Source organism: Python bivittatus, unplaced genomic scaffold (assembly GCF_059951505.1).
Source record: "Python bivittatus isolate LINGU-HERP-01145 unplaced genomic scaffold, Pbiv_v1 ctg000020_np1212, whole genome shotgun sequence".
NCBI classification, from domain to species: Eukaryota; Metazoa; Chordata; class Lepidosauria; order Squamata; family Pythonidae; genus Python; species Python bivittatus.
In genome coordinates, this window is record NW_028277030.1 from 3,748,196 (window position 1) to 3,769,438 (window position 21,243).

At 40.4% G+C, this 21,243-nt stretch overlaps 1 protein-coding gene across 1 annotated transcript in view; it reads left to right on the plus strand.

Annotated features, from left to right (window-relative positions):
• TNFRSF21 (TNF receptor superfamily member 21) overlaps nucleotides 1-20,853 on the plus strand; it is a 42,983-nt gene extending 22,130 nt beyond the window's left edge. Inside the window, exons 5-6 of the mRNA XM_088133591.1 lie at nucleotides 16,863-17,082; nucleotides 19,606-20,853. Coding sequence (XP_087989717.1) covers nucleotides 16,863-17,082; nucleotides 19,606-19,835 — 450 coding nt within the window. The 3' untranslated portion in view covers nucleotides 19,836-20,853. The remainder of the gene's footprint in view (nucleotides 1-16,862; nucleotides 17,083-19,605) is intronic.
• The last annotated feature ends 390 nt before the right edge of the window (nucleotides 20,854-21,243 follow it).

Here is a 21,243-nt window from a genome sequence, read left to right on the forward strand (position 1 = left end):
GCAGCGGAAGGCTCTGAAAGGGGACTCAGTCCCCTCCACCGAGGGGTACTACATCTGGCCCAGGTGTTCCCTTTACCCACCTCATGAAGCCACCAGGAAGAATAGGATATGCAAAAGGGGCCCCTCCATGGCATACCCCCTTGTCCTTCCCACCCCAAACCCTCTCCATCTTAAAACAAATGACCCCCAAACACACTCAACTGGAAATAATAAGTGCAGTCTGAAGAGCTACAAAAAACCATGGGAACTGGGAATGACTTTTGATATGATTGGGCTCCACTGAAATCAATGCAAAGAACAAGTAAGTTATTAATAAAAGATTAAGACAGATTCTGAAAGGAAACAAAATGGATTTCTAACAAAAAGGGTTAGAAATAGTAGATATATCTCAGACTTGGCCACAATAATTTTATTCTGAGAATGCCAATACTCTGTTATTTGACTAAAGTGAAACAAACCTAATGAGAATACATTTTTGATCTTAAAAAAGTCATAAACAAGCAACTCTTTTAGTGAGGGTTTATATTTGGAACATTATATCTGATATCGTCTCCACTTTTGTCACGTGAATCATTTGAAGGCTAAAAAATAGGATTCTCATATATGGTACATTGTCATCCGGTGGTGTACTTCTTCCAACGGTATGTGCAAAAAAGGCTGAAGGAATTCTGACAAGTACAACTTTTGTCTGCATGGTGAAGTGAAGCAACATTTCTCGTACATGGGAAGAAATATTTTATGGCTTAATCTCCCTCGCAGCTGATTTGAAGTCAGCGATAAAAATTGGCAGGCCTGGTGATAACAGTTATCACTCTTGAGGGTTTGTCAGGGCACTAGCATTGCCTGATTTGTGTCCTCAGATAATTGGGTTAGTGTTTGCTTTTGGTTATGCTTGAGGCCTTAAATAGCAGGCATTTTAGTGCTTTGCAATAGAACAATGGTTCCCCATAGCCTTCTGATGCCTACATAGCCTCTTTGCTAGGTAAACCAACTGTGAAATAAAAAAGGAAGTGACTCACAAATACTATAATCAGAATTTGCTGGAGCCGCAACTGGTCTTGAAGTCTAGCCATAGTAAACCAAAAATGTATCTGTATGTCTGCTCTATATTACTTCATTGGTGCTGTTCTTATGAAATGGTACCTTATCCAACTGATGCATATCCTAAAAAAGTTAATGAATTCTTCCAGTGAATATAGTCATGTTAGCAAATACTTCTTCATGGATATACTTGGAATGCAAGCCAATTGTTCTCAGTGCAGAGTTATGTCCTTAAATCTCCCCACCTATATTGCCTGAAAAGAAATGAGTACTAAATGTAGTGAGTTTTAGCTGGATTATGCTCTTAATTCCCTTTATCAGTTAGAAAATTGTAGTGTTTTTACAGGGCTACTCTTGCCTCTTACCAGCAAAGCTAATTGGGTATTATGCTAGAAAGTAGTGGAATTAGGTCACTAATCTCTACATTAGTGTAAACTATTAAAGTCTTTCCAGCCTCTTTCATGCTCATCATAATAATTTCAGTAGAATACAGAGAGTTCTGTTCTGTGATTTCATTGTCTTCTAGTTCACTAGGAAAAGTCAATCTCTGTTGGAAACTGCTCCAGCTACCCATTGTCTAAGTAAAGATGTTAACACTTTGTTGGAAATATTTCTTTGCCAATATTTCTCAAGCATGAGTGACATGGAACGCTTATTGTCCTCCTTGTGCACATGCTTTTTGGAAACAAGAATAAGGGTGTGGTCCCAGCCGTGTCTTCTGAAGTTCTTAAAAGCCCTTTATGATCACAGCTGCCAGAATTTGATTGGAGTTTTCAGTCATTTTAAGGGGGAAATAAACAAGGACAGTGGCTTAGCATCATTTTAAAACATATTCACCCTTCCCACAAAAATGTCACAAACCACAAAAAACCCTGCCATGTAGCCTTGCCCGTTTTGTGTTTTGGCCCATGCAGCATAGCCTTGAGCCTCCCAAGAAATATTAAGCGCAGACCCTTGGCAACAAAAGGGCTGCTGATCTCTGCCGTACCCCTTGCTACAGGCTGTTCTACCCCCAATTGGGGGATTAATTACGGTAAACTATTTGCATCCACCCACTCCATATCCAAGTTGGGAGAAAGACTGCTTTGAAAGATTTTTTTTAAACCCCAAGAATCTTGAAAGGAGCCTGATAAAAGTGAGTAAAATTCTTTGAAATCTTAGTTTTGGACTCTGCTATGTGCATGTGTGTGAGTCATTCATATTCACAGAAGAGAGCCTTGTTACAATTTTTGTAAATAAGAAGTCTGCTCTGGTTGAGCAAAGCAACTATTATACTTATTCCAAAAGCTCAAGTAACAGTACAGTATCTTGACCTTATTTTATTTTCCACCCAGCAGTTTCCCACATCTTCCTCATCAACTGAATTTATACCTTTTGCTGTCTAAAGGGCTAGTACAGGACCCTGAGGGGGCCACACATTGCCTTTTTGCCCTGCCCAGGGACCTCAGGGGACCTGGCCAGTGATGTTACAAGAATGGGCAGGGCTGAAATTTTCAGCCTGGATTTTGGGGGATTTTGAATGAGGGATGGATAGTTTGCCCCTTAACCTTTCCAAAGTAGGAAAGATTGATTGGTGGGAGAGGGGTTAGGAGGTAAAACAGTGCTTTAAGGCTCTGTCAGAAACAACAACAACAACAAAATGCTACCAGAACGTTTTGCTCCTGTCTAGTACGGGGCAGCAGTGGAACGCTGTAGGATGCTGGGGGCTGGATATGGTGGCAGGCGGCTCCCCTTACACCACCGTTTTTTAAATTTAGGTCAGAAGACCAAAATACTTGTATCATTACTTCCCTTTTCCCAATAATGATTCTCTCTCACCTATGCCCCGCTTTTATTTTCATATTTTAGAACACAGGTAATACACTGCAAAATGTGGGATTGGATCCAGGGAACCCTGCAGGAAAGAAAGTGGCAGGAACTGGATATCTCTTCTTACTGCATTATCTACCACACTCAAGCAAGTGTCCTGAAATCTTTGCCCTGGTAATCAGGGAACCCAGGTGAATGGGTGGGCTGTAGCACAGCAGAGGGAAGCAGGAATTTCCAAAAATCAGGTTGAGACACCTAGTTCTCACCTAATTTGGAGTCTGTCTGAGACTTTTGGTGAGTGGCCAAGAAGGAAAGAGAAATGGATATAAAAGTCATGTTTTGAAGGCCTGTATCACCATGTTTCTCTAGATCCAGCTTCAATATTATCCAATGTCTACAGCTACAAATGAGGTAAAGACGTCCTCAGATTGATTTTGACTCTGTTTCTTGGCAGAGCTACAGAATAGTTTGCCTCTGCTTTTGTTATTTTGAATATGTTTTTGATTTCTCAGTTTTGCCAACAGTCTGGAATTCCCAGGTGGTTGACCATCCCAAACTTATCAGAAGTAACCTCAGCTTCTGAGTTCAGCCAAGGTCAACTAGGTGACCTTGGCTGAACTCTAATCCAAATAAAGCAGTATATATGACATAGATGTGGAAAAATACCTCTCCTTCTAGGACCATGTGCTTTCAGGTTTTACTGCTGATATGTCAAATTGTGCTGATTTTCAAATGTATCCCTACTGCAATTTAGGTTGAAGCAGGATTAGTCTTCTAAACAGGTTTATCATGAGAGCTGGATCATTGACAGTAGTGTAAATGAGGAGGTAGCAGTTGTCAAAAAATCTTGGGAGCAAACATTACAATCATTGATGTTGCCAACTTTTCCAATTTTATCCTATTGTGGATAAGAAAAAGGCATGAACTATTTAAATCCAGATGCAAATTTCTAGAACTTTCAATGATGCTAGTTGAATTTTTTCCTATAGTACTATTTTCCCCAAGATATAAATTGTAAGGGAGGCTGAGAAAGAAAAGGGTATATTCCAAAACAGGACAAACAGATGGACTTTGCAGCCTTATTTGGTAAAAGAGCCGTTAGTCCTTCAGGTAACCAGTTCAGAAGAAGGAACTTCAGACAATTCAGAGACACCCTGCCTTAATGAATTCACGAACAAAGGAAGGCTGGATGGTTGCTTATTGCGCTTCCAAAATTCTGTATCCTCACCCTTTTTTTCCCTGGCATTAAACCTGATTAATGAAATTCCAGATGAATCTTGCTTCCTTTTTTAAGAGTAGCTGTTTAGGCGGTTGACTTTTTTTCTTAAAAATTTAACTGTGTAAGATTAAAAAATGCATATGCACTACTGAGTTGTTACATATATTTAAAAATAGTTTGATTTTGCAGTGGGTCAACTTTTTCCATTTTTTTGAATGGAAAAAGAGAGCCAGTTTGGTCTAGTGGTGAAAGCACCAGGCTAGAAACCAGACCAAGAATTCTAGTTCTGCCTAAGACATGAACTAGAACTCTTAATTGCCAGTCACTCTCTCTCAGCCCACAATGTCATTCAGGCAACAAGCCGGTTGGTCAATTCTTGTCACAACCAATGGATGAACATTTGGTTGATCCAAAAAAATGGACCCTGTAGATGTGGGAAAAATGTTAGGAAGGGGAAAAAAAGTTTTGAATGGAAAAAGGTACTTCAGAATTCACCTTAGTGGTCCTTAAAACCAGTCATGTCTTTTTGGGGGTTACTCTGCAGCTCTGGAGGGCAGCTGCAGAATTCTAGGAAAAGACACTGTTGCTTTAAGGAGATGCTGAGAGGTGCTACATGATAATAAATATTTCAGTAAAAAAAAAAAAAAAGTTTTCAAGTAAAACAGTAAAAAAACCTGTTTATTCTTAACAGTTAACCAAAACATTTTTGCTGTTGAACAGACTTTGCTATTCAACTGAGTTATTTCAGGATATCCAAACAATTTTATTAAATTTTTAATAAAACATGCTAAATCAGATTCCAATGAATTCAAGGAACTGCAATATTTTCTGCAAAATCTATATCACTGACCTTAGGATTCCTCAAATTTACAAAATTTTGCTGTATTATTTTATGTCAAAAGGTTATAGCAACTCCCTGTTCTTATGCTGGAATTACTAGAAGTGGCAGAATAAGAATTTCAAAAACGTGTCAAGATTGCTCACTTTATTTAGGCAGAATACTCTGCCACAAGGGTAGCTTTTATAAGGACTTCAGAGTATGTGTGTTCATAAAGAAATATGAAGATGTACTTTCTGCTATACTGAAAGGCATCTTGGTCAGAGCTTCTGGAAATCCTCATTGCTTTCTTTCTGTCTCAGAGCTACTAGATCCTGCTGCTTGTCTTCCTCTTAGATCATCTTTCTTAACCTTCATCACTTTCATTTGGCCATTGCTCTCTGTGCCAAAATATATCAAATAGAATTAGAGGTAATTTTATAGGTTCTCTTGTTGGGAAAAACACTTTAAAGGAAGACAAAATTCTAGACTTTATTTGTGACTCTCATCCTGTTCATTGTAAATTTAAAGATCAGTGTATTTTTCTACCCGTACTGGAGATATTTTCAAATGTTAGGAAACCCTCTTTACATTGCCCAGATTTCAGGTTGTATTGGATGTTTGAAGATCATGTCATTAAGCCCATTGCCTTCTTCATTGTTCTTTCAAAAACGATCCTCGGAGTGAAAAATCTCAGATTGGGATTGGACATGAGAGGATTCGTTTTTGCATAGATGTTAATATGGATGGTAATGAATTGAATTAGATTTGGAATTAAACTGGGATTTTGATTCTGAATTCATTTTTTTAAAAGTAATACTCTTTAGCCCCTCTGTAGAGGAAAAAATCTAGAACTAGCACCAAAAAAAGATGTCATTTTCATCATAGGGGATTGGAATGCTAAAGTAGGAAGTCAAGGAGTAATCGGAATAACAGGCAAGTTTGGCCTTGGAGTACAAAATGAAGCAGGGCAAAGGCTAATAGAGTTCTGTCAAGAGAACAAGCTAGTCATAGCAAACACTCTTTTCCAACAACACAAGAGACGACTCTACACATGGACATCACCAGATGGTCAATACCGAAACCAGATTGATTACATACTTTGCAGCCAAAGATGGAGAAGCTCTATACAGACAGCAAAAACAAGACCAGGAGCTGACTGTGGCTCAGATCATGAGCTTCTTACTGCAGAATTTAGGCTTAAATTGAAGAATGTAGGGAAAACCACTAGACCACTCAGGTATGACTTAGATCATATTCCTTGTGCGTACACAGTGAAGGTGATGAATAGATTTAGAGGATTAGATTTGGTAGACAGAGTGCCTGAAGAACTATGGACGGAGGTCTGTAACATTGTACAGGAGGCAGCAACTAAAACCATCCCAAAGAAAAAGAAATGCAAGAAAGCAAAATGGCTGTCTGATGAGGCTTTACAAATAGCTGTGGAAAGAAGGAATGCAAAAAGCAAGGGTGAAAGGGAAAGATATAAGCAACTGAATGCAGATTTCCAGAGAATAGCAAGGAGAGATAAGAAGGCCTTCTTAAATGAACAATGCAAAGAAATTGAGGAAAACAATAGAATGGGGAAGACTAGAGATCTCTACAAGAAAATTGGAGATATGAAAGGAACGTTTAGTGCAAAGATGGGCATGATAAAGGACAAAAAAGGCAGGGACCTAACAGAAGCAGAAGAGATTAAGAAGAGGTGGCAAGAATACACAGAGGAACTATACAAGAAAGATCTTAATGTCCCTGATGTCCACGCTGGTGTGATCACTGACCTTGAGCCAGACATCCTAGAGAGTGAAGTCAAGTGGGCCTTAGGAAGCATTGCTAACAACAAAGCTAGTGGAGATGACAGTATTCCAGCTGAGTTATTTAAAATACTAAAAGATGATAGTGTTAAAGTGCTGCACTCAATATGCCAGCAAGTTTGGAAAATGCAACAGTGGCCACGGGATTGGAAAAGGTCAGTTTATGTTCCAATTCCAAAGAAGGGCAACGCCAAAGAATGCTCAAACTATCGCACAATTGCACTCATTTCACATGCTAGCAAGGTTATGCTCAAAATCCTACAAGCTAGGCTTCAGCAATACATGAACCGAGAACTACCGGATGTACAAGCTGGGTTTCAAAGAGGCAGAGGAACTAGAGATCAAATCGCCAACATTCGCTGGATCATGGAGAAAGCACGAGAGCTCCAGAAAAATATCTACTTCTGCTTCATTGACTATGCAAAAGCCTTTGATTGTGTGGATCACAACAAACTGTGGCAAATTCTTAAAGAGATGGGAGTACCAGACCACCTTACCTGTCTCCTGAGAAATCTGTATGCGGGCCAAGAAGCAACAGTCAGAACCGGTCATGGAACAACCGATTGGTTCAAAATAGGGAAAGGTGTACGACAAGGCTGTATACTGTCACCCTGCTTATTTAACCTATATGCAGAGTACATCATGAGAAATGCCAGGCTGGAAGAATCACAAGCCGGAATTAAGATTGCAGGGAGAATCATCAACAACCTCAGATATGCGGACGATACCACCCTAATGGCAGAAAGTGAAGAAGAACTAAAGAGCCTCTTGATGAGGGTGAAAGAGGAGAGTGCAAAAGCTGGCTTGAAACTCAACATTAAAAAAACTAAGATCATGGCATCTGGACCCATCAATTCCTGGCAAATAGAAGGGGTAGAAATGGAAGCAGTAACAGACTTCATTTATTTGGGCTCCAAGATCACCGCAGACGGAGACTGCAGCCATGAAATTAAAAGACGCTTGCTCCTTGGGAGGAAAGCTATGGCAAGCCTAGATAGCATATTAAAAAGCAGAGACGTCACCTTGCCGACAAAGATCCGCATAGTCAAAGCTATGGTTTTTCCAGTAGTAATGTATGGCTGTGAGAGCTGGACCATAAAAAAGGCCGAGCGCCGAAGAATTGATGCCTTTGAACTGTGGTGCTGGAGAAGACTCTTGAGAGTCCCCTGGACTGCTAGGAGGTCAAACCAGTCAATCTTAAAGGAAATCAACCCTGACTGCTCATTGGAAGGATCGATAATGAAGCTCAAGCTCAGATATTTTGGTCACCTAATGCGAAGAGAGATCTCTTTGGAGAAGACCCTGATGCTGAGAAAGATTGAAGGCAAAAGGAGAAAAGGACGGCAGAGGATGAGATAGTTAGATAGCATCACTGAAGCAATGAGCATGCAACTGAGCAAACTCAGGGAGGAAGTGAAGGACAGGAAGGCTTGGCGCAATATGGTTCATGGGGTCACGAAGAGTCGGACACGACTTAACGACTAAACAACAGAGGAAAAAAAGGTTAATTTAACATCCTAGTCATTGGAACATAGTAAACTAGGTCTGATTGAGGTTTACCTAAGATCTTCTCTATTCTTACAGCAGAATGAAGTAGTAGAGAAGACTGTTAAGGGACCACATCTGTGACCTTTTACATGCAAAATAGGTACTCTCCTGATAAGCTATATTTTTTGTTTAAAACCTGGGGAGTGGATTAAAAAATAGCATTGTATTAACTGAAGTCATAAATGGAATACCTGATACTACCATTTCATTCATATCTAATTTTATATAAAGCTCCCCCTAGCCCCATCTTTGCACTGCACAGAATAAAATTACAGAATGTTAACTGTACCTCTTCAGATTGTATGTCATAGTGTTTGAGTTAATATATCTGAGACAGGTGCTATATGCATGCAGAAGCATGATTCAAATCACATTTTGCCTATTGAATCCAGATCTCTGCACAGTCTTAGTATTAATATACTTTTGGTGTCTACTTTGTCCTACAGTGTAGACATAAATATTAGCAAACAGTAAACCGTCTTCTAGTGCTTTCAGTTATGTTGCAGGACCAACCTGCTTTCAGCATACAGGGAGGTCCACAGCTTCTCCATTAGAGCTACCATAGTCTTCTGTGAACTAAAACTGCCATTTGTTCAACTATTGTTCATTTTAAAATTGGATTAAATCATACTTTGATATTCTTATTTCTTAATAAATCACAATTCAGGCATGACAGAGAACAATAGTCTGTTTAAAGCAGAACGCTTTAATTTTCTTTCCATATATGATGGGAGAGGAGCCCCAGAGATTGTTCCCAAGACAGATCAAGAGCATAAGAAAACCCCTTGTAGATTAGACCAAAGACCCATTCAGAACTTCTGAAAAAAATAATGTAACCACTGAAGCACCAAAATAAGGCTTCATGTTGGACTGTCATGAAATTAATAGCGACAGAGATGTGGGCAGGATCCAGTGATTTCAGTCAACAGCAGCATCACACTGCAAGATCCACCTGTTTTGCATGTGCATGTAATGTATGTAATGTAACATACACAAAAGAGGCAAAGCTTATGTGGCCTTGGTGTGATACTGCTTTTGTCATTTGTCCCTCTTGATCCCTGTCCCATGGGTGCCATTGAATAGCAGTGTTTCAAGAATATTATCTCTTGTACATTGCAGTGTTTCAGTTTCCCAAGCCATCACCATTAACTCTGTAGTTTTTGTTTTGGTGAGTACTGTATGGGTGTTAACATTATGCACATTCCAAAGATCATGTCTTTAAATTGACTAAATGATTAGATTAGAACTAGTTCTTACTGCACACATGCCTTTATGAGTTGGTTATAAGTTAGAGATGATGGCATTTGATTGGAGAGATGGAATATTTGTTACTGCCCTTAGTAGTTTAGCATAATTTCTTTGGAAATATTGTACTTGGTATTATTTCTCCTACATTATTTAACCAACTTTCAGAGTAGATGATGTTTCTCCTATTAACTTGAATGGCTGCTCTGTCTAGCCCCATATAAGCTCTTCTGAATATCAGTTCTTCAAGATGTCAAGCTGGAATATTACCCAGTCCTGTATACGTGAGAGAATACAGAACAAAGCAGGAAGGGCTGTTTACATGCAAAGCAGCTTACCTGAGCTATGAATTTTCATGTGAATTATTTAAAATTCAGTAATTTTGCATTAGGCATTTATTTGTACACCTGTAACATCTTCAACTGAGGCATTCTTGATTTCCCCCCCTCCCAAATGCTAGAACCTTTTTGGGGTTTCTAAACTAGCCTGCAAACAAGATCGTTAATTTGCTTTACTAGTTCTATTCCTTATGGAGGTAGTTATCTATTAACAGTCTCCCTGGCCTAATAAGCTTCCTGTTCCTTTTTTGAAGACACAGGGCCAAGAAGCATAGAAGATAACCACACCTGCAGCAGAATGCCAGATACCCACTACTTCCATCTTTCTAAACGCTCCATTTTCAAAGCCATTTCATTTGTGTTGGGGGGTGCAGATGAATCATAAGGTAGTGATGAGCTGGTTTTCCTGCTGATATGTCTGTAGGGAATGCCCAGTTATGATACTTCTTGTTTTCAGGGGTAGTCAAACTGGTGCTGTCTAGGTATTTTGAACTAGAGCTCCCGTGGGCCCTGACCAGCAGGGCCAATACTGAGGGACTATGGGAGTTGTAATCTAAAGCAGCTGCAAGTTGCTAGGTTGCCTACCCCTACCCTAGTGTTTTAGGGAGACAGAAACTCGTATAGAAAAATTGTTAAATTGAAAGGTTATTTTTAATGTTGATAATACTACTTTGGGAAGCTTTGCTTCCTGTTAAAACTAATGTGATGATAACCACATCAGCTGCATGCATGATCACTTGTTGTCTTCCATCGCAGCTTTTTTTACTTTATTGGAGGCAGGGCTCTGCTACTCAGAATTAGACATTTTTTATTACTGTTTCAAGGAAAGAACCACCACTGTGCATCTATGAGTCCTGGGAAAATGTCTGTTTTATAAAGAGCTGGCAATGATTTAGCATAACTGACTGTCTAGGAGGGGCAACAACAGTTAGATGAGGTAGTTTGTATGGGTTCATGGAAGGGTTTGATTAGTACTAATGGGAGTAATTGCTTTGAGTGACTGTAAGTAATACTATCTGTTGTTCTTCCCATTCCTGCCCTTCCTCCTCTGGCCTCCTGTGACCTCATCCAGCCCCTCACCACCACGTTGTCCTGCCTCAAGTCTCTGCCTGCAGCTGATACCGTCTCGTCAGTCTTCCTGTTCAGAGTGCTTGTTTTTTTCTGGATAGGAGAAGATGGGCTTTTGATACTTGGGAATTGCTGCAGCAATTTAAAAGTCTGTTTCTCTGCCCAGGGAAAAAGGGGCTGACTTTCTCAATCAAACAGCTTTTTTCAAAAAAAAATGCAACCAAGCCTGCTCAAGTTAGTAGGGACTGCTTTTCTATATCAATAAGAATTGTGGCTGATTATGAAACCCTTACTGCTTTTGAATTGATCTCTGGATTGTTTTCAGTTCAGGTGTAGGGTTTTGATTTATACTGCCATATGATAAGATTTTTTTGGTGTGATTATGATACACAAAGGATCACAGATGATTCTTGGCTTAAATGCTTTCATTTGTCAGGAATTGCACAGCTAAGAATGTTGTGCTGATCAAAAGCAAACAACCCTTCCTGAACTTTGGCAAACAGGATAGAAGGAAGCAAGAACTGGGTTAGTCTTGAGCTTGTTCATGCCACCCATCTCTCCTTGCTCAAGGCCAGTGTTTCTCAACCTTGGCAACTTTTAAGATGTGCAACTTCAACTCCCGGAATTGGGGGGGGGGGGAGGGCAAAGAACTCCAGGGTCTGTAGAGCATGTTTCTCTGGAAAGGTGGGGTGGGTTAGAATGGCCTTCCAGTGCCTTTTGTTGCATTCATTTCCAGCTGGGGGTTCCATCCTAGGAGGAAAAGATGCCCCCACAGATATGGGGAGTGTCTACTGTAAGCTAACTGGACTCTATGCAAGGCGATAGAGAAACTAAATTTGCATTTGAAGCATTCCTGGGAAAAGGCACTCCCTATTTATTTGTACTACAGATCTAAGAATCTCTCCCCCAAATCTGCCCTGAATATCTGTCCACACATACACCTCTCTGTATAATGGGGGGAGAGGAAGAAGAACAGGCTAGATCAAGCTAGATCTGTTCCTGAACCAGTCAGAGAAAAATTATAGTGGGAATAGACAGAACTCTCCAAAAATGACATCAATTTACCAGCCAAACAAGGGAGGACCCTTACCAAGATCTCCCCTGCTCTTATGGCCAGGGCTCGCAGAGGGGGCGGTTCAATATTCTATCACTATGACCCAAATGAGTAATAGAAAGTTATGGTAGCAGACATGCATCAAGTATGAAGAACTCCACAAAAGGTAAAGAAAACAGAATAAATCATGCAGCCCAGACCACTCATTGTTGTCTTAATTTCCATCTGCAGGTAGGTAGAGTTTTAAACAAGACAAATAAATCCTTTCAATCTAAAATTCATTCCCTCACTGCATTTTATTGTATTTGTAAACCAAGCTACTATTGTCTTATACAAGTACAAAAGGTGCACCAGAGTCCACCCCCAAAAGGAGATCATGTGGTTACTGAACATCCCAATTCAAACAATTATTGTGTGGTAAATCATCTCTTGCTTTCCCCCTTTTTCATGTGGGAGATGCATGTGCTCTGTTGAGTTCATTTGAGTTTTCAGACATTCTTATATGAATGCTGCTTTGTGCAAATTGTGAATTGAATTAGATGGCTGAAAGCTCTGTGTGTGTGTGCGCGTGTGCGTGTGTGTTCCCTTGCTTTCCAGAGCCCTTGTCTCTCTCGTTTTCCCCTCCTCCTCCTAAAGCAAGGCAACAGAGAATCAGCATCCTACTCTGAGGATCACAGGACTACTGTTGGTGTAATAGCACTGGGCAATTGGCTGATAGGCATAGAAGATTCCAAAGAGAGTTTGGGATCTAGCCAACCTTTCCAGCCCTAGCAAATCATTCACACCTCTATTTTGTTCCTCATTACCCAGTGTCTTCTCCCTCTACATATAAAAAGCATGGCATATCTTTTGTAATATCTATTTCAAAACTGTGTTGAAGAATTACATTAAGTACCTGTTTCTGGGAGTGGATTGGTGAATTCAAGAGCTGCTGCACTTTCAGAGTGATATATTGGAATTCTATGTTCCATTGCCCATGTTATTCACAAGGTGGCTCATAACGTTTATAAAAACAAATCAAGGAAAACAATGTATTTGTTTTCAGATACTTGTAGGACTTGCAGGCCCCACCCCCCGCCACTTCAAATTTGCAAAGGGGTTTCATTAGAAAAACACAGATACGTCATGTTTCTGTGTGGTAGGCAAGTGGCAGACCTGTGCTATCTCCTCCACTCCTTGGAAGGACTCCCTTTGCATATATGCATATTCACGCTTTAACCATCACTCAGTTGATGAAAGGCCCATTTCAGAGAGTAGAAATGCCTGCCTTCTCTAGCCACAGGTGCAAAAATGGGGAAGTGGGGCTGAGGGAAATGGGCGTACATGGGGAACAGTCATTTTAAAGCAGCCACTTGCTACTCTTTTCTCTTTACTTGGACATTAATCAACTATAACTGAACCAAAATGAACCCTGCTATATCTTTCAGGACACTTAGCACTGTGAACAATCATAAAAACAGGCAGAAAAGTATAATAGAATGGCTTATTTAGCCTTTTGCTCAATAGAATTTTTGTCTAGAAATGCTGGTACACTGGGATACTAATTAATATAATGCTCCACTGCAGAATATTAGAAGTAAATAATGCTAACAAAAGCAGTAGCTTGAATTTTTTATACAGTAAGTTATTTTAAAAATATATGAGTTTTGTATTAATAACTTTAATAGAAATTATTAACTTCCATTTGAATAGATGTATTGATGAGAAATAAAATAATATTTCTTCCACAGTCTACTCCAGATGTGTCAGATTATAAACCCTGTTTTCCATAGCAAAGTGGAAGACACAGTTTGCTGTCTTAGAATGATGGAAGCTGTTGCGGGCATTGGATTGGGCAAAACTGAGATAGAAGGTTAAGTTTTAGAGAGTGAGATATGATTCATTTGCGGCAGCTTTTGAATAGATGAAGCATATTATAAGATATTATAAAGGCAATCAACTGTTGCTCTCAGAAATGGATCCTTTGCTGTGAAGACTCAAATTTGTAATTATCTAGACTAATTTTGTTCAAAGATAAGTGGATTCTTCTTGTTCCAAAAATACAAAACAAGACGTTGCTTTATTACTAAAAAGGCAAAAGTAAGGGAGCTGCTCTCACTGGTACTCTTTATGGGTATGTTTCCAGCCATCAGAATTTATTGGAAATTGCACAGAGGGCCTCTGAAATTCTTGGAGTATCTTTTCCCTAGGTAGGCCATGAAGATGATGTGACTGATTTTTTGTTCCTTTTTCTGAGCTCAAATACTACCCCATCATTAAACATGTGTTTTCTAAACGACTTGTGTTTATTTCTCAGGACAGTCTACCCTTTACAGACTCAGTAGGAGGCTCCCAATATTGTTTCCGTGACAGACAAAACATTTAGGGTGTCATTTGTTTCTAAGTGAAACTTCAGTGTGTTGCTCTTGATTATTTTTCAGTGTTGACTTTTCCCTTGTTAGCAACTTGTGTTGACAGACTGAGATCAACCTCTGCTTCTTTATCTCTAAAGCATGCCCCACTCCAAATCTTTTTGGTTTGCTGGATCAGAAGCATTTTCAGCCTTTTCCCCCCCTATCAGTTTCTCCCTGTTAGGGTGGCTTCTGTTTATGGGAATTACTTTGATTTTTACTAGAAGTCCAAGATTACCAATGGGAGACAGCTGAAGAAGACATTCAGTTAGGATGAAAGACCACCATCCCTTTGAACGCTTTGGAGCCTACTGCTTTGTCTTCAGTACCAGAACTGAACTGAATTCACAGTCTTTTTACGTGAACTTCCCCTTGGTTACCTTAGATTTACTGATTTTCTTCACTGGGGTGTTGGGTTCTTTTGTTGATGCTATACTTAAACAACTGGGAGACAGAAACTTTTGCTGGTGAATATAAATCATCCAGGGATCTACCAGTATATTGTAGATAGGTTTCTGGCTACCCCCTGTTTATGGACTACTTGAAAGAAAGGGGGAAAAACATTTAATTTCTAAAAATTAAAATTCAGGGATTTGGACTTAGGAGAACAATCTTGCTTGTCTTGTAATCCCCTTCTCATCAGTTTGTGCAAGAGTAACTGGACAGGTTGCCTTTGCTTAACAGCAGAAGAAGGCATTCTGCACCTTCGTGTTAGCTCGAGGAAATGGTTTTTGGGTACTGAGCAGTCCTGTTCAGTATATTTCAAGGTCAAAGGAAATGATAAGAACAGCATCTCCAGCCACATTATGCAAGGACACAAGATCTTCTTCCAAGAGACAAGAAAGTCAGCAGTAAGAAACTTCTGGTGATAATTAGCCAACCCTTCCAACAAGTAGATAGTTCGTGCACATGAGTTTCACCACTCCTCTTTTATCCTCACAAGGTTCCTACTGGGTAATGATGACTGGTGTAGGATTATCTTCTGACCATTGTGGCAAATGTTCTTGGTTCACCTCTGTGTCTTTGCAGAAGAGTTGTGTTTGGCTTTTTATTTTTCTCTTTGGTTTGTCACAGGTTTTGTTTTGTTTTTTAATTAGAGTTTACATAACCATTTTTTCTGTTTCTCCTCAACCTGGCATTTGGCAATTGTGACTGGGAGGGGCTCGCAGGGCCTCAAAACAGGGAGCAATCTGAGGCCCATATTTAATTTCAGTCAAGCATGGCATTTGTCAGACTACACTAGTGTGAAGTTTTGCTCTTTCAAATGAAAGAAAGAAATTTAGAAAAGAGGAGACAGAAATAAATGGGAAGTTGTTATGACCCATTTATGGATTTGGGCTTTAGCACCGAGTGAACAAAGCATGCTTGGGTTGTTCCTCACCTGTCTTTTAGGAGCACCGGCAGCAGGTGCCTGTGCTTCTCAGGAGGCAGAGCAGCTCCTTCCCACCAGGGAGAGATAGGACACACAGCCTGCTGCTACTACCTCCGTCTACCAGGCCAGAGTCTCATGTCAAGAGAGACGCCTTCCTTCTCCAGCAGATTTAGTACTTTAGTTCAGATCAGTTGTGTAACTGTGTATATTTGAGGAAGTATAGAATGTACTAGACAGGAATTCAAAATAGGCACTTTCAGCTATTTTGTGTAAGTAAAATAATGATTATGTAAAGACCTTAGTGAATTTATCTGTGTTTGTATATTATGTTCTTGCCTGTCCTCACAAAATCAAGTCAATTGATAAATCTGAGGAGCTTCTTTGTCTAAGACAAGTTCTGCTGGTCCAGAACAATGGTCTCTTGTTTGTCCAGACCAAAACATTCAGCTTCCTTTGTGGCAAACCAGTTGCTCCTGTGACCCTATAAACTGGATATGAAAGCAAGAGCATTCTCTTCTTCAGCTCCTCAGCAGTTGGCACTGGGAAGCCTATTGCCTCCAGTACTAGATATCATAACTAGTAGCCTTGTTTGTTTGTTAAATTTATATTCCCCTTCCCTCCAGGAGGTCATGACAGTTACTTCCCTTTTGTTATACCCTATAGAAACAACCCTGTGAAATGGGTTGGGCTGAGAGTGACTGGCCAGAGTCACCCAGTGGGTTTCCAAAGCTAAGGGGAAACTTAAACCAGGTCTCCACAGTCCAACAGCTTGACTACTAGATCACACCGGCATTCTTTATCTAACCATATGTATGGATTTATTTACTCTCCCTTTAAAGTTATCCAGGTGGTGTCTATCACTACATTTTTGGCAATGAATTTCATAGTTTTGTGGCATGCTCTATGAAGTAGCATTTCTTTTTGTCTGTCCTTAATTTCAAACCATTCAGCTTTACTACGCTCAGACCAGTGTGTTTAGACCAGCGAATTGGGGTAGTGAGGAGGGAAATTTCTTGGCCTGACAAAATTAACTTGTTGTCATCTCATACTTTTCTGAAGGAGGCTGTATGTCCTGGTGAAAGTGGATTGGCCCAACTTGTCCCAGGATGCTGGTGTATAATTTTTTCCATATTTCTTCCTGTTTCAGCTTGAAGCTGACAAGCTGGTTCTTCCGGTAAATTCTGGACTTCTCAGCTCCACTCCCAGCCCAAATCCAAAGCCAGAGGCAACCCTAATCCCTGTGGAACCGTCTCCCTTGGAAAAGAACAAGTGCTTCTTTGTGGATGAGTCCGAACCTCTTCTTCGCTGCGATTCCACCTCCAGTGGTTCTTCTGCTCTTAGCCGAACAGGCTCTTTTATTACCAAAGGTACTGAACTCTGCCAGTCTGAAACCTCAGTTGTTCATGGGGCCATTTTTTAATTTCATTCTGAGTCAGATATAAAGGGAACAGTCAGGACATATTCAGAATGCAGACTTCAGTTTTGCCCTGCAAAGTGCAGTGTAGATGTTTTAAGCACTTAGGCTACACATATGGAAAATTATATAAGTAATTGTTTTTGGCTTAATATGATGCCTGAGTCTACCCAGTATCCTTTGTCATCCTTTGTCAACAATCCATTATTTAAAATCTTGGTTTAGCATTACAGGTAACTCGGACCGGAAAATCTGTCGCTAAGTGACACGGTTGTAAAGCGCAATGTCACATGACTCTGTCGACTTACGACGGTAGTTGTGGCAGTCCCAGTTGCTGTTGTTAGCCAAATACCACACAGTTGCAGTGTCCCACGGTCACGTGAGCACCATTTGCAACTTCCTGCTGGCTTCCCTATTGACTTTGTCAGAAGTCAGTAGTGAAGGTCGCAAATGGTGATCACATGACTGAGGGATGCTGTGACTGTTGTAATTGTAAACTGGTTGCCAAGCAGCCAGATTGTGATCCCATGACTGCAGGGATGCTGCAAAGGCCGCAACTACAAGGAACAGTCTTAAGTCCCCCTTGTTCAGCGCCATTGTAACTTTGAAGTTACGAAGTGGTTGTTCAGCGAGGAGTACCTGTATGCATGAATTTAGCCACTATTTAGTGGTACCTCGGTTCACGAACTTAATTCGTTCCACGACTCTGGTTGCGAACCGAATTGGTTGTGAACCGAATCAAATTTTCCCATAAGGTTCAACGTAAATACGGTTAATCCGTTCTGACCGCTACGAATGTGGTCGCCAACCGATTTTGGTTGTCAACCAAATCAAGTTTTCCCATAAGGTTCAATGTAAATATGGTTAATCCGTTCTGAATCATATGTATTTTTTTTAAAACCACAAAAATATGAAACAAAGTACAGTACAGTACAGTACGAAGAGAGGGAATGCTAACCTTGCTTGAGGCGACTTCTGGCGTGGAGGACAGGAAGGAGGGTGGGGAGGTGGTTATTGTTTGGAGGGAGAGTCCCCCTCCCTACAGGAAGCCACGACGTGTCACAGCGGGGAAAATGGCCATGGGTCATGTTCATCACCCAATGTGGAGTTCGCGAATGGAAGCAAAATTTTGCAAACAGTGCTGTTCATGAACCGAATTGTTCGTGAACAGAAGCATTCGTGAACCGAGGTATTACTGTATTCTTTTTAAAGTGATACAGTGATTACACTTAGGTCATCTATTAAGATGAAGGAAGTTGTATCTGAGACTTCTGAGCCCAACTGTCAGGTTCAGCCCAAGAACAACATCGAGGCAATCCAGTACAGTTCAGTTCCTTTATTAGCTTGCACCTAATAGACAGACTAAATCTATGCTAAAGCAGCTAGTGGATATACCCTGTGGGACTCTAGGGAGGGGCCAGCCTCATCCTCTTCATCTTCCCACACTCTTGTTGTGGGCTGAGGAGGTGCTTGCTCTGGAATGCCTGTCCCCCCTCCTGACAACCTTGAACTTCCATTCCAGAATCTTCCCCACTCATGCCATCCATTACACCAAGTCATCCATTATTATACAATTGGTTCTTTATGGCTTAAACTATATTAGAAGGAGGGGTGGGGCTGCTGCTGCTGCTAATTTGGCAACTATACATGCACTGTGTGAGCATAATCATTGTTCATCTGCTGTGTAAAGTCTGAGGATCAAGTCATATTATTCCTGGATCACAGTGGTAGGATAATATTACTGCTTTCTCTCTGAGCAACATATTCATAGCCCAAGCAGTAAAAGAATAAATTGCAGTTTATGCTATGACAGTAGGAAAAAAGCAATGTACAAAATAAGTTGTTATCTCATAGTTTTTGAATATGGAGGAAAGCATATTTCAGTGACCCATATTATCTCATTTCATTACTCCATATTTAGGCTTTCTTCTGTTAGGAGTCAGTTGTTGCATACAGTATCTTATGAGTTGTTAGTCTCTCAACTCATTGTGAATTGTGAGTCATTAAGTCAGTCAGTCTCTCTCTCTCTCTCCCCCCCCCCGCCCCAGTTTTAATGATTCTGGGCAGTTGCAAAAATGTTACAAAAATAATAATCCTACTAAAAGCTATATAAAAAAATAAAATATAAAATACTATAAAAGACCAAAGATTTTGTGCTCAAGAACGGGGATGGGTTCAACTTTGGTGGCAGTTTGTTCCATAATACAGATCCTGCCCTGAAGAAAGCAGCATTAATCATTGATATCCAAGGTATTTGTGGCAGGACCTGTACCCAAAGTACCCCATTGATGGTCTCAGACTGTGGCGTGGACTATGGGAGCAGGCCAGTCTGTAAGCAACTTTGGGGAACTCAGTGTCTGAGCCAGAACTGCAGCACTGAAAAGGCTGCCAAGCCTACTGAATGATAACACAGCTTGGGGCACTTCACTTCTTGCAAGTCCGTGATTAACAGCCAGTCTATCTTCTCTTTTATTAGAAAAGAAAGATACGGTGCTGCGCCAGGTGCGCCTGGACCCTTGTGACCTGCAGCCCATCTTTGATGACATGCTTCACCTTCTAAACCCCGAGGAGCTGCACGCTATTGAGGAGATTCCACAGGCAGAGGACAAGCTGGATAGGCTTTTTGAAATTGCTGGTGTCAAGAGCCAGGAAGCAAGTCAGACCCTTCTGGATTCAGTCTATAGCCACCTGCCCGATCTGCTTTAGACATGTGTCACCAGAGGCCCTCTTCACCTACATGCTGGCTGCTGCTTGTACGCGCTTGGCACTTGTTAAAGATAAGACACAGGCAGGATATTTTGTAGAAGTTGTGGCCAGTATTTTCTTCTAAGTTTTCCTTTTTTTTTTTTTTTTTGTCTTCTGAGAGAGTGGCACATGTTTGCATGCTCTCATGTTTATGATCTGAATTAAAATATCTTGTTTTGCCCTCTTCCATTACAACATTTTAATTTTTCATTCAGAGCTATAATTGTAGCCACTTAAAAACCATGGATTATATGTTCATAATTTACTTGTTGGATTTGGACTTGCATTTTAATCCTTTTAACCTTTTCAGAACCCTTTTGGGGTTTTTTTATGCCAATTTGTCCCCCCCCCCCCATTTCAGGTATTTTAAATTCTTCTTCTCTGCTCTATTCATTGTTAGTTTGATCTGCTTTTTCTCAAGATGACTTTAAAAAACTACTGTTGAACGATGCACATTCACTGATATTTTACTAGCACAGCTATTTATTGTATGGTTTTTCACATGGACAAACAGATAATGATTAGTGACTTGTGCTCCTCTGAAACTAGAATGCTGAAACATTTCAAATGTAACTTCTTCAGCCTTCCAGACAATGAGACATTGGCCTGCAGCTGAATGTAATTCTGTTTGCTTGACTTAAGGGAAATATGTTGCCTTGCTCCTGTAGGATCTCAGCAGGCTTGGTCATTCTGGAGTAGCGCCTGGAGCTGGACTCTGGAAAGTAAAGGAGAACCCTGGTGGTGCCACATTTCTCATTCTATAAGATTTATTGATATGTGCTTCAGAATTGTCCTTTTGTGGGTTTTTTATACAGATGTGGCCAATAGGTATATTTCAAGGCCTTCACATGGTCGTTGAAATTTTCCCCCATCCCCAAATACACTTCACTTTTTATTAAAAATGCTGCATTGTGAAAAATCCTGCCTCTGCTATATTTGCATCTACTATGCTCCAAGAATAAACCAATCTACAATCATGCTTATTTAAGAAATGATATTGCAAGATGACAACATGATGAGAGGTGATGGAAGGAGAGAATAATTTGGGGGGGGGGAGAGAAGACCCCTTGCCTTCTGGTGTACTAATTTATTAATAAATAATAGGTGTTTGCTATGTGATAATGTTTCTGTTTATCCTCCGTAATTAGTTGGGGACTTTAAAAGCAGTTCTTGCTGTCAGAGGCTGGGATTTAAATGAATTCACACCCTGAGTTTAAGTGCATAAGACAGAAGCAGTCATGAAGATGGGAATGATCTTGGACTATCAAATCTGATTCGCCAGTTTGGTGTAGTGGTTCTACTCCTGCTAGAAACCAGGAGACGGTGAGTTCTAGTCCCACCTTAGGCACAAAGCCAGCTGGGTGACCTT